Source organism: Carcharodon carcharias, chromosome 4 (assembly GCF_017639515.1).
Source record: "Carcharodon carcharias isolate sCarCar2 chromosome 4, sCarCar2.pri, whole genome shotgun sequence".
NCBI classification, from domain to species: Eukaryota; Metazoa; Chordata; class Chondrichthyes; order Lamniformes; family Lamnidae; genus Carcharodon; species Carcharodon carcharias.
The window spans coordinates 165,350,360-165,362,561 of NC_054470.1; the positions used below are offsets into that span (position 1 = coordinate 165,350,360).

At 45.0% G+C, this 12,202-nt stretch overlaps 1 protein-coding gene across 5 annotated transcripts in view; it reads right to left on the minus strand.

The window, feature by feature from the left end:
- The window catches only part of mast4 (microtubule associated serine/threonine kinase family member 4), a 528,952-nt gene that overhangs the window by 63,077 nt on the left and 453,673 nt on the right, over nucleotides 1-12,202 (minus strand). For all 5 annotated transcript variants that reach the window (XM_041186024.1, XM_041186028.1, XM_041186025.1 and 2 more), the window contains 3 exons: nucleotides 9,048-9,149; nucleotides 8,522-8,654; nucleotides 6,731-6,798 (listed from right to left, as the gene is read on the minus strand). In XM_041186024.1, coding sequence (XP_041041958.1) covers nucleotides 6,731-6,798; nucleotides 8,522-8,654; nucleotides 9,048-9,149 — 303 coding nt within the window. The remainder of the gene's footprint in view (nucleotides 1-6,730; nucleotides 6,799-8,521; nucleotides 8,655-9,047; nucleotides 9,150-12,202) is intronic.

Here is a 12,202-nt window from a genome sequence, read left to right on the forward strand (position 1 = left end):
CCAGGCCATCACCCTGGAGTACTAAAAGCAAAAAAACTGCGGATGCTGGAAATCCAAAACAAAAACAAAAACAAAAACAGAATTACCCGGAAAAACTCAGCAGGTCTGGCAGCATCGGCGGAGAAGAAAAGAGTTGACGTTTCGAGTCCTCATGACCCTTCGACAGAACTTGAGTTCGAGTCCAAGAAAGAGTTGAAATATAAGCTGGTTTAAGGTGTGTGTGTGGGGGGGCGGAGACAGAGAGAGAGAGGTGGAGGGGGGGGTGTAGTTGTAGGGACAAACAAGCAGTGATAGAAGCAGATCATCAAAAGATGTCAACAACAATAGTACAAAAGAACACATAGGTGTTAAAGTTAAAGTTGGTGATATTATCTAAACGAATGTGCTAATTAAGAATGGATGGTAGGGCACTCAAGGTATAGCTCTAGTGGGGGTGGGGAGAGCGTAAAAGATTTTAAAAAAAAATTTTTTTTTAAAAATAATGGAAATAGGTGGGAAAAGGAAAATCTTTATAATTTATTGGAAAAAAAAGGAAGGGGGAAACAGAAAGGGGGTGGGGTTGGGGGAGGGAGCTCACGACCTAAAGTTGTTGAATTCAATATTCAGTCCGGAAGGCTGTTAGGTGCCTAGTCGGAAGATGAGATGTTGTTCCTCCAGTTTGCGTTGGGCTTCACTGGAACAATGCAGCAAGCCAAGGACAGACATGTGGGCAAGAGAGCAGGGTGGAGTGTTAAAATGGCAAGCGACAGGGAGGTTTGGGTCATTCTTGCGGACAGACCGCAGGTGTTCTGCAAAGCGGTCGCCCAGTTTACGTTTGGTCTCTCCAATGTAGAGGAGACCACATTGGGAGCAACGAATGCAGTAGACTAAGTTGGGGGAAATGCAAGTGAAATGCTGCTTCACTTGAAAGGAGTGTTTGGGTCCTTGGACGGTGAGGAGAGAGGAAGTGAAGGGGCAGGTGTTGCATCTTTTGCGTGGGCATGGGGTGGTGCCATAGGAGGGGGTTGAGGAGTAGGGGGTGATGGAGGAGTGGACCAGGGTGTCACGGAGGGAGCGATCCCTACGGAATGCCGATAGGGGGGGGTGAAGGGAAGATGTGTTTGGTGGTGGCATCATGCTGGAGTTGGCGGAAATGGCGGAGGATGATCCTTTGAATGCGGAGGCTGGTGGGGTGATAAGTGAGGACAAGGGGGACCCTATCATGTTTCTGGGAGGGAGGAGAAGGCGTGAGGGCGGATGCGCGGGAGATGGGCCGGACACGGTTGAGGGCCCTGTCAACGACCGTGAGTGGAAAACCTCGGTTAAGGAAGAAGGAGGACATGTCAGAGGAACTGTTTTTGAAGGTAGCATCATTGGAACAGATGCGACGGAGGCGAAGGAACTGAGAGAATGGGATGGAGTCCTTACAGGAAGAGGGGTGTGAGGAGCTGTAGTCGAGGTAGCTGTGGGAGTCGGTGGGTTTGTAATGGATATTGGTGGACAGTCTATCACCAGAGATTGAGACAGAGAGGTCAAGGAAGGGAAGCGAAGTGTCAGAGATGGACCACGTGAAAATGATGAAGGGGTGGAGATTGGAAGCAAAATTATTAAATTTTTCCAAGTCCCGACGAGAGCATGAAGCGGCACCGAAGTAATCATCGATGTACCGGAGAAAGAGTTGTGGAAGGGGGCCGGAGTAGGATTGTAACAAGGAATGTTCCACATACCCCATAAACAGACAGGCATAGCTGGGGCCCATGCGGGTACCCATAGCCACACCTTTTATTTGGAGGAAGTGAGAGGAGTTGAAGGAGAAATTGTTCAGCGTGAGAACAAGTTCAGCCAGACGGAGGAGAGTAGTGGTGGATGGGGATTGTTCGGGCCTCTGTTCGAGGAAGAAGCTAAGGGCCCTCAGACCATTTTGGTGGGGGATGGAGGTGTAGAGGGATTGGACGTCCATGGTGAAGAGGAAGCGGTTGGGGCCAGGGAACTGGAAATTGTTGATGTGACGTAAGGTGTCAGAGGAATCACGGATGTAGGTGGGAAGGGACTGGACAAGGGGAGAGAGAAGGGAGTCAAGATAACGAGAAATGAGTTCTGTGGGGCAGGAGCAAGCTGAGACGATCGGTCTACCGGGGCAGTTCTGTTTGTGGATTTTGGGTAGGAGATAGAAGTGGGCCGTCCGAGGTTGGGCGACTATCAGGTTGGAAGCTGTGGGAGGGAGATCCTCAGAGGAGATGAGGTCAGTGACAGTCCTGGAAACAATGGCTTGATGTTCAGTGGTGGGGTCATGGTCCAGGGAGAGGTAGGAGGAAGTGTCTGGGAGTTGACGCTCAGCCTCCGAGAGGTAGAGGTCAGTGCGCCAGACAACAACAGCACCACCCTTGTCAGCGGGTTTGATGACAATGTCAGAGATTGAGACAGAGAGGTCAAGGAAGGGAAGGGAAGTGTCAGAGATGGACCACGTGAAAATGATGGAGGGGTGGAGATTGGAAGCAAAATTAATAAATTTTTCCAAGTCCCGACGAGAGCATGAAGCGGCACCGAAGTAATCATCGATGTACCGGAGAAAGAGTTGTGGAAGGGGGCCGGAGTAGGACTGGAACAAGGAATGTTCCACATACCCCGTAAAGAGACAGGCATAGCTGGGGCCCATGCGGGTACCCATAGCCACACCTTTTATTTGGAGGAAGTGAGAGGAGTTGAAGGAGAAATTGTTCAGCGTGAGAACAAGTTCAGCCAGACGGAGGAGAGTAGTGGTGGATGGGGAGCAAAATTATTAAATTTTTCCAAGTCCCGACGAGAGCATGAAGCGGCACCGAAGTAATCATCAATGTACCGGAGAAAGAGTTGTGGAAGGGGGCCGGAGTAGGATTGTAACAAGGAATGTTCCACATACCCCATAAACAGACAGGCATAGCTGGGGCCCATGCGGGTACCCATAGCCACACCTTTTATTTGGAGGAAGTGAGAGGAGTTGAAGGAGAAATTGTTCAGCGTGAGAACAAGTTCAGCCAGACGGAGGAGAGTAGTGGTGGATGGGGATTGTTCGGGCCTCTGTTCGAGGAAGAAGCTAAGGGCTGAGAGAATGGAGTGCAGTAAGTTCAGAGAGAGACAGGTTAGAATGGGTGAGAGGAGCAGAGAAATTGAGATGACTAATGTCGCGCCGACAGTTCTCAAGGAAAAGATCAAGAGAAGGTAAGAATCCAGAGGGAGGGGTCCAGGTGGAGGGAGAATATTGGAGATGGGTAAAAGGATCTGTTGAACTGGGAGAGGACTCCTGCCCAAAGAAGTGAGCCCGAAGACGAAGACGGCGGAAGAAGAGTTCAGCATCATGCTGAGCCCAAAATTCATTGAGGTGAGGGCGTAAGGGTATGAAACTAAGTCCTTTGCTGAGCACTGAACGTTCAGCATCGGAGAGAGGAAGGTCAGGGGGTATAGTGAATACACGGCTGGGGTTGGGATTGGAAGATGGGGTGGGGACGGAGGGACGGGCAGGGGTGGAGGGTCCTAGATGGGTGTTGGTGTCGATGAGTTGTTGGAGCTTGCGTTCCTTAGCACTTGAGAGAAAGAGAAAAAGTTTCTTGTTGAAGCGTCGGATGAGCTGAAGGATAAAATGAAACTGGGGGCACGCGCAGCTTTGAAAAAGGGTACGGCGGTGCTGCTGGAGGGAGAGGTCCAGTGTGTTCATTTAGCGGCGCATGGCACTGGGTGTGGATTTCAGAATGTGACGGGAACACGAACAATCCCCATCCACCGCTACTCTCCTCCGTCTGGCTGAACTTGTTCTCACGCTGAACAATTTCTCCTTCAACTCCTCTCACTTCCTCCAAATAAAAGGTGTGGCTATGGGTACCCGCATGGGCCCCAGCTATGCCTGTCTCTTTATGGGGTATGTGGAACATTCCTTGTTCCAGTTCTACTCCGGCCCCCTTCCACAACTCTTTCTCCGGTACATCGATGATTACTTCGGTGCCGCTTCATGCTCTCGTCGGGACTTGGAAAAATTTATTAATTTTGCTTCCAATCTCCACCCCTCCATCATTTTCACGTGGTCCATCTCTGACACTTCCCTTCCCTTCCTTGACCTCTCTGTCTCAATCTCTGGTGATAGACTGTCCACCAATATCCATTACAAACCCACCGACTCCCACAGCTACCTCGACTACAGCTCCTCACACCCCTCTTCCTGTAAGGACTCCATCCCATTCTCTCAGTTCCTTCGCCTCCGTCGCATCTGTTCCGATGATGCTACCTTCAAAAACAGTTCCTCTGACATGTCCTCCTTCTTCCTTAACCGAGGTTTTCCACCCACGGTCGTTGACAGGGCCCTCAACCGTGTCCGGCCCATCTCCCGCGCATCCGCCCTCACGCCTTCTCCTCCCTCCCAGAAACATGATAGGGTCCCCCTTGTCCTCACTTATCACCCCACCAGCCTCCGCATTCAAAGGATCATCCTCCGCCATTTCCGCCAACTCCAGCATGATGCCACCACCAAACACATCTTCCCTTCACCCCCCCCTATCGGCATTCCGTAGGGATCGCTCCCTCCGTGACACCCTGGTCCACTCCTCCATCACCCCCTACTCCTCAACCCCCTCCTATGGCACCACCCCATGCCCACGCAAAAGATGCAACACCTGCCCCTTCACTTCCTCTCTCCTCACCGTCCAAGGACCCAAACACTCCTTTCAAGTGAAGCAGCATTTCACTTGCATTTCCCCCAACTTAGTCTACTGCATTCGTTTCTCCCAATGTGGTCTCCTCTACATTGGAGAGACCAAACGTAAACTGGGCGACCGCTTTGCAGAACACCTGCGGTCTGTCCGCAAGAATGACCCAAACCTCCCTGTCGCTTGCCATTTTAACACTCCACCCTGCTCTCTTGCCCACATGTCTGTCCTTGGCTTGCTGCATTGTTCCAGTGAAGCCCAACGCAAACTGGAGGAACAACACCTCATCTTCCGACTAGGCACTTAATAGCCTTCCGGACTGAATATTGAATTCAACAACTTTAGGTCGTGAGCTCCCTCCCCCATCCCCACCCCCTTTCTGTTTCCTCCTTCCTTTTTTTTCCAATAACTTATAAAGATTTTCCTTTTCCCATCTATTTCCATTATTTTTAAAAAAAAAAATTTTTTTTTTTTTAAATCTTTTACGCTCTCCCCACCCCCACTAGAGCTATACCTTGAGTGCCCTACCATCCATTCTTAATTAGCACATTCGTTTAGATAATATCACCAACTTTAACTTTAACACCTATGTGTTCTTTTGTACTATTGTTGTTGACATCTTTTGATAATCTGCTTCTACTTGTTTGACCCTACAAACTGCTTGTTTGACCCTACAACCACACCCCCACTCCACTTCTCTCTCTCTCTCCACCCCACACACACACAAACCTTAAACCAGCTTATATTTCAACTCTTTCTTGGACTCGAACTCAAGTTCTGTCGAAGGGTCATGAGGACTCGAAACGTCAACTCTTTTCTTCTCCGCCGATGCTGCCAGACCTGCTGAGTTTTTCCAGGTAATTCCGTTTTTGTTTTACCCTGGAGTACTAGTCCAGTGACAATAACACTACGTCACTGCTTCCCCCTACAACCCAACCCAACCCAACAGCCTTAACATGTAGCGTTGATCTGGCTTATGAGTGCTTTGGATGGTTGAACACAGCAATGGCCCATGCACATTTGGGCTTCCCTATATTTAAGCTCTTGCCAATCTGCTTCTAAGCCCTTTGGGAACAGGCAAATGGGGTGTCTTCCAAAGTAGGGAGCATCAGATGACAGAAATCCTATCTGTGGACTTCTCAGCAGTGTGATTTGGGGACTAGATATGGTGATGAAGTTTCCAAGGATTTAATTTTTTGGTCCTTCTGAGGTCTGGATTGGAGGCTGAAAATAGAACTGCCGGCCGGAGTGCCGGTTTCCCTGCTTCAGCCTGCCTCCGGCCATTTTTGTGGAGATGTGATAGCCAACACCGTTAGTTAAGGGCCACATCAGGTCAACTAAAGGAATCCAGCTGGAATTTTGCCTGTGCTGCAGCACCCCTACAGTGGTGGCCTGACTGCAAAACCCATTTTTAAATTTAAACACGTTAAAAAAGTTAGGAGTGAAGGTGCCTCCATTTTGATGTAGCCTCTCCCTTATTTACCTACTATCACAGCCTGCTGCTCCTTTCAAGCTGAAAGGTTTCTGACTTTAGGAGTCCACCTACCATCCTCACCATCTTTTATTGGATGGTGAGCCTGTCCTTTGGCTGTTATTTGGCAACCTCAGGAAAAGCCACAATGAGTGAATGTTTTCCACACAGTGCGGGTTCTAATCCACGTTCCAGCCCAGCAACAGGGTTCAGGAGCCCACAGGGAAAAGCTTGCTACACGTGCCATACATTCTGCTACCCAAAAGCAGAGATGGGTTTCTGCACTGTGTATTCTTCGGAGATTAGCAGCCACTCATAGCTTTTGTAGTTGTGATATTCTAGCACCCATGGGTTCATATTTGGAAGGATTAGATTGTCATCTGACCCTAGCTTGTGCGGCAAAACAGTAGCCAAGTTTCTAAGACTAACCACTTCAAAACTTGAAAAATTTTACAAGTTATGCTGACAAAGGTTTTCAACAGATAGTTTTAGGTATTAATGATGTATTAGATAGCAGTGGTTTCAAACTGTCAAACTCTGGAAATTTCTGCTGCTTATATGTGAAGAGCTGCTTATATGTGAACAGCGGTATGGTAAACATACTTACACTCACAGAGTCATCAGTTTCAGGAGTCTCTGCTGTCCCACTATCATAGTTAGCCAACTGGGCCATTTCTTTTGAGAAAGAAGAGTTACTAGTTAGGTGAAAGAACATTGTTGATTGCAAGGGGAAAGGTAACTCATTAAAATTAACAAAAAGCAATACATATTGTAAAACCAGCTATTAAAGATTGTCATTTCCATTCTATGCTGCAGATACACAGAAGCTTCATTCTCTTTTATTTCGCTGTCACTGTCTCATTCATTCCAATTATATTACACTGTATATTTTGCTATATCTAGTAGCATTTCTATGGGACTGCTAAACTTCCATTTAGTGATTGGCACAGTAATCTGTATTTTTGCCACACTGTTTGGGATCGCTTTACCCTATTACACTAATTATCTGAGACCTTTAAATCGTGTCACAACTCACTCAAAGCAGTTGTTAGTAACTGATACAATCCTCAAACTGAACAGTGGGTAAATGAAGTAGCTAACAATGCCTGTTGAGACTTTTAACACATTTGTGAACCAGCAGAACATCTGTCCTTTATACCCAAGTAAACCATTTCTCAAGGCTCATGATACAAAGACTGCTGATACCAACACAATGATAGAATTTCCTATCGGAGAACCCATCTGCGATGCAGTCACTGGTGCCTAATAGGTTACAAATCTATTTTTTAATTGTCATCAGAGGAAAGGATTGAATTTATTTGGCACCATCTCCTAACAGCAGTTGAGACTACAATGTGAGTAAATGTGCAACATTTAGGAGCAACTGATCTTTAAAAAAAACCTGTAGACTATTCAAATGGCTAAAGCACCTTAAAAATTTTGTGTACTGTACTTCAGATCCTACAATTTGCGAGAGGTGTGAGAGAACCAGAAACAGAAACATTTGTTTAATTATATGGGTTCCAATTAGATGCTCAAATGCCTTTTTAATGACTGTTTTTAATGTGCAACTGCTGCTGCATTTGGGGTTTAATAGAGCAGCAAGGCAAGTAAAAATGAGTGCCACTGATGGTCATACTGTGCCAAATGAGCAGGGGCAAGAACAAATTATGTAGAGCAGATGCATGATACCTGAGCCAGGATAAGGCAGCTTTAAATAACACATAGTTTCCTAATGCATAATCCATGTCAGAAGAGTGCCTCAGTTATTAATTATATGCTAATTTTTCCATATCTCAATAGGAAGGTGACTAAATAATGCGCTCTCTGATTTTTTTTTAAATGTGCTTGCACTTTGTTATATCAACTGTAAAATTAATGCATTCTTTTCAATGGTATTTTCAGCAATTATATTTTATAGTGGGTACTAGCTATGGAAGATGTACAATTCAGATTTTTTTTATACATAGACACACATTAACTTAATAGAGAGAACGTTCCAAAAATGTTAAAAAGAATGTTTAAAAGATATGTTAGTTAGCAAAATCCCAAAGCACAAAATCAAAGTATTTTTGACTAACTAATCAATGATTGCTAACTGTATTCTTTCAAGAATGACGTGATCCTAGATAAAGAAAAAGCATTAAAGTATACATGAGAACAAAGCTGCAATAATGTTTATAAGGATCATTTTAGAAATGCAGCCATTTCAATGGAGGTTATTTGACCATTTATGAAATTTAAGTCACTTATAAGATTTGCTAAAAAGTTTTAGCCAGGTATACCAGAAGCATAATGCCCACGCTACCCTTTTCCTTTAATATTTATTCCACACTTGACTAAGCACTTGACAAGGAAAAGTATACTTTGCATGCAGCACAGTTACACTGGCACTCACCCTCTAAGGGATCTCTAGTAAGGCCCAGCTGACTGATGATATAACGGGGAATATCCGATTTAATGCCTTCTCCTTCTTTAGCATGTCCTTCTGCTGCTTCTAACAAGTGATAGAACTCTTCAGGATCAAATTCCTGGAACAATGTTTAAAAGAAAACCCGTCAACTCCTTAATTGCTTCTAATATTGCAAATTTACTTCTCTGTTTAAAGTTTATTGGGAGTAGGTCCCAAAAATGTCACTGTGCCTCAAAAGAAAATCCTCTTGGGCAACAAATATATTAAATCATAAACTCAAAGTATTTCTCTTGCTTATCAATGTTGAACTAACACAGCGTCAAAATGAGCTGTCTCCAATGTATGCCTTTCCCACCACCCCCCTACAAGCTGTTTGTAAATACACTGCATGCTCATATGACAAGGTATTTATGTGGCTTATAGTGTGAACAATATTGCCTCAGCTTATGTACATTATGATTCTGTCCATTCTGCAAATATATCTTTTTCTTTTTTAAAAAAAAGGACTTACGAGACATTCCAACAATCGAGCCGGGCGAGCAATGATGATCAGTAATTTCCTGACCAACTGATCAATGACCGCCAATTCATTACTTTCAGAACGTTTGTGAGCCTAGACATAGAGAAAGCAACATTTTAACAGTCTGTGCATCAGGATCATTATTGAAATGAAACTATTTAAAATAAAGTATTTTCTAAATTTAACCAAGCATATGAACCATTTTCCGTGTTTAATCCACCCATTTAAAATATCTCCAAAGCAATTTTCCCGGCATTAAAGGTAAATTACAACTGTTTGCATTGGCAGTTGTTCCACTATGAAGATCATTCAAGACATGAGGCTCAGAAACCTGATTAGCATTACATTTGAATACTATTAAACACAATATCTAGCAGACAGGGCTATAGCATATTGGTATAAGTCAGTTATAAAAGCAGAAGTAGGATATTTAGCCTCGTGAGCCTGTTCCGATATTCAGTAAAATTATGGCTGATCTGTAACCTAACTCCATGTACCTCTGCCCTATTTTCCTTAATGCATTTGGTTAACTAAAATCTCCCAATCTCAGATTTAAAATGGACAACTGCTCTCGCATCAACTGCTCGTTTTCTCCCTCTTTCAGCTTTTCCCATGTTACATGGAGTTCCCACAATGCTGGTTGATCACCCTTCATATCAGCCATCATTTTTTGGATTTGGTGGGTGATTTTTACAGGTGGATGCCCTTCCTGCCATTCACCCTCCCCATTTGTCCAGACTAGGGACCAGCACCAATACTGGCTGACTCTTCCCTGAACAAGGGGCTGGGTTTTGCTCTGGCCAACAAGTCTTGGATTGGGACTCAAACCTTCCAGCTCAGAGACAGGAACACTATCAACTGTGCTGCTCAGGTTCCTATTGAAATTAACTGCTATTTGTGGAAAAGAGTTCCAAACTTCTACCACCCTTTGCATGTGGAAGTGTTTCTGAATTTCACTTCTGAGACATCTGGCTCCAATTCTAGTCCTAGTCCTTGTCCTAGACTCTCCAATTAGAAGATATACGTTTTCTCCATATACCCTATCAGTTCCCCATAAAATCTTGAATACCTTGACCAGATCACTCCTTAACCTCCTAAATTCTAGGGAATACAATCCCAGCTGTGTAATCTCATTTCGTAATTTAATCCTCAAGAGCCCAGGTATCAATCTGGTAAATCTATGCTACTCCATAAGCAGAAGTAGACCACGAGCCAATTAAGGCACTAGGGTAACACCTTATTTCATAAAAATGAGATACCGGGACAGTTCATTGTAATTAATTATTTTAAGAATAACTGCTGTTGCCACAAGTTACCGCATAAGGGTCACTGTTTAAGAATAAGGAATCACTCATTTAACATGGAGATGAAGAGAAATTTTTCTCTGAGGGTCTTAAGTCTGTGGAACACTCTTTCTCAAAAAGCGGTGGAAGCAGAGTCTTTGAATATTTTTAAGGCAGAGCTAGTTGATTCTTGATTAACAAGGGGGTGAAAGAGTACTGGGGGTAGGTGGGAATGTGGGATTGAGGTTACAATCAAATCAGCCCTGAGCTTATGGAATGGTGGAGCAGGCTTGAGGGGCCGAGTGGCCTACTCCTACTCCTAATTCGTATGCTAAAATGATCTTACTGTTTAGCTGGAGTAGTAATAGAACAGTATCACAGCTGAGTGATAATGAGTCAATAATCATTGTTACATTTTTAAAAATATATAGTGCACTTGTGACAGTAGGGGAGGTGATGGCATTGTGGCATTGTCACTGGATTAGTATTCCCAAGATCCAGTGTAACGCTCTGGGGACCTGGGTTTGAATCCCACCACAGCAGCTGGTGAAATCTGGAATTAAAAGTCTAATGATGAACATGAAACCACTGTCGATTGTTGTGAAAACCCATCCAGTTCACTAAGGTCCTTTAGGGAAGGAAATCTGCCATCCTGGCCTATTCTAGCCTACAGGTGACACCGGACCCACAGCAATGAGGTTGACTCTTAAACGCCCTCTGAAATTGCCTAGCAAGCCACTCAGCTGTATAAACCATTACGAAGTCCATTCAAAAACATGGCAACAACCTAGGCACCGGAAATGACAATGGCAAATTCAGCCATGTCGACCTTGCAAAGTCCTCCTTACTAACATCTGGCAGATAGTGCCAAAATTGGGAGAGCTGTCCCACAGACTAGTCAAGCAACAGCCTGACATACTCATACTCATGGATAACGTCTCAGGCACCACCACCACCAACCCTGGGTATGTCCTGTAGATCCAGTAGACCAAGGTGGCACAGTGATATACAGTCAGGAGGGAATTGCCCTGGGAGTCCTCAACATCCGAATCCAGACCCCATGAAGTCCCATAGCATCAGGTCAAATATGGGCAAGGAAACCTCCTGCTGATTACAAAATACTGCGCCCCCTCAGCTGATGAATCAATATTCCTCCATATTGAACATCACTTGGAAAAAGCACTGAGGGTGGCAGAATGTACTCTGAGTGGGGGATTTCAACGTCCATCATCAAGAGCAGCTTGGTAACACAACTGCTGATGGACATAGCTGCTAGACTGGGTCTGTGGCAGGTGGAGGGAACCAACAACAGGGAAAAACATACTTGACCTCAGCCTCACCAACCTGACTGACAGTGGAGTCATGAACCATAGTCTGGATTTAGGAACCTTTTGAAAGGTAAGTTCAAAAGGTCTTCCTCATGCCTCTTCCATGCCCACTCCATTTCAACTCAATGTCAACTCATGTCTGACCCATGGCCATGGTCCCTGATACTCTCCATGCAGCTCAATGTCAAGTAATGCAGCCAGCCACTCCCCAAGGCCCGTCATATTGCCCATGCCAACTCATGCCCCTAGCCACTCCCCCAGCCCTTCACACTATCAATGCAACTCACACCCCTTCTTCCATGTCCATTCGCCCAGTATACAATATGTACATAACCAATGAGCCATACGATAACTATGGCAAGTGTGGAACTGCTGAGACAAAAAACACCCATTCGCAAATCTTCCTTTGGAAAAAAACCTGCTATTCCTACAACCCTATAAAAAAGTCAATCAGACACACCATTAAACTATCAATAACAGAGGCTTCAAATGCTTCACAAGTCTGAGGCCGGGATTTTCTGGCCCAGTTGTGTCG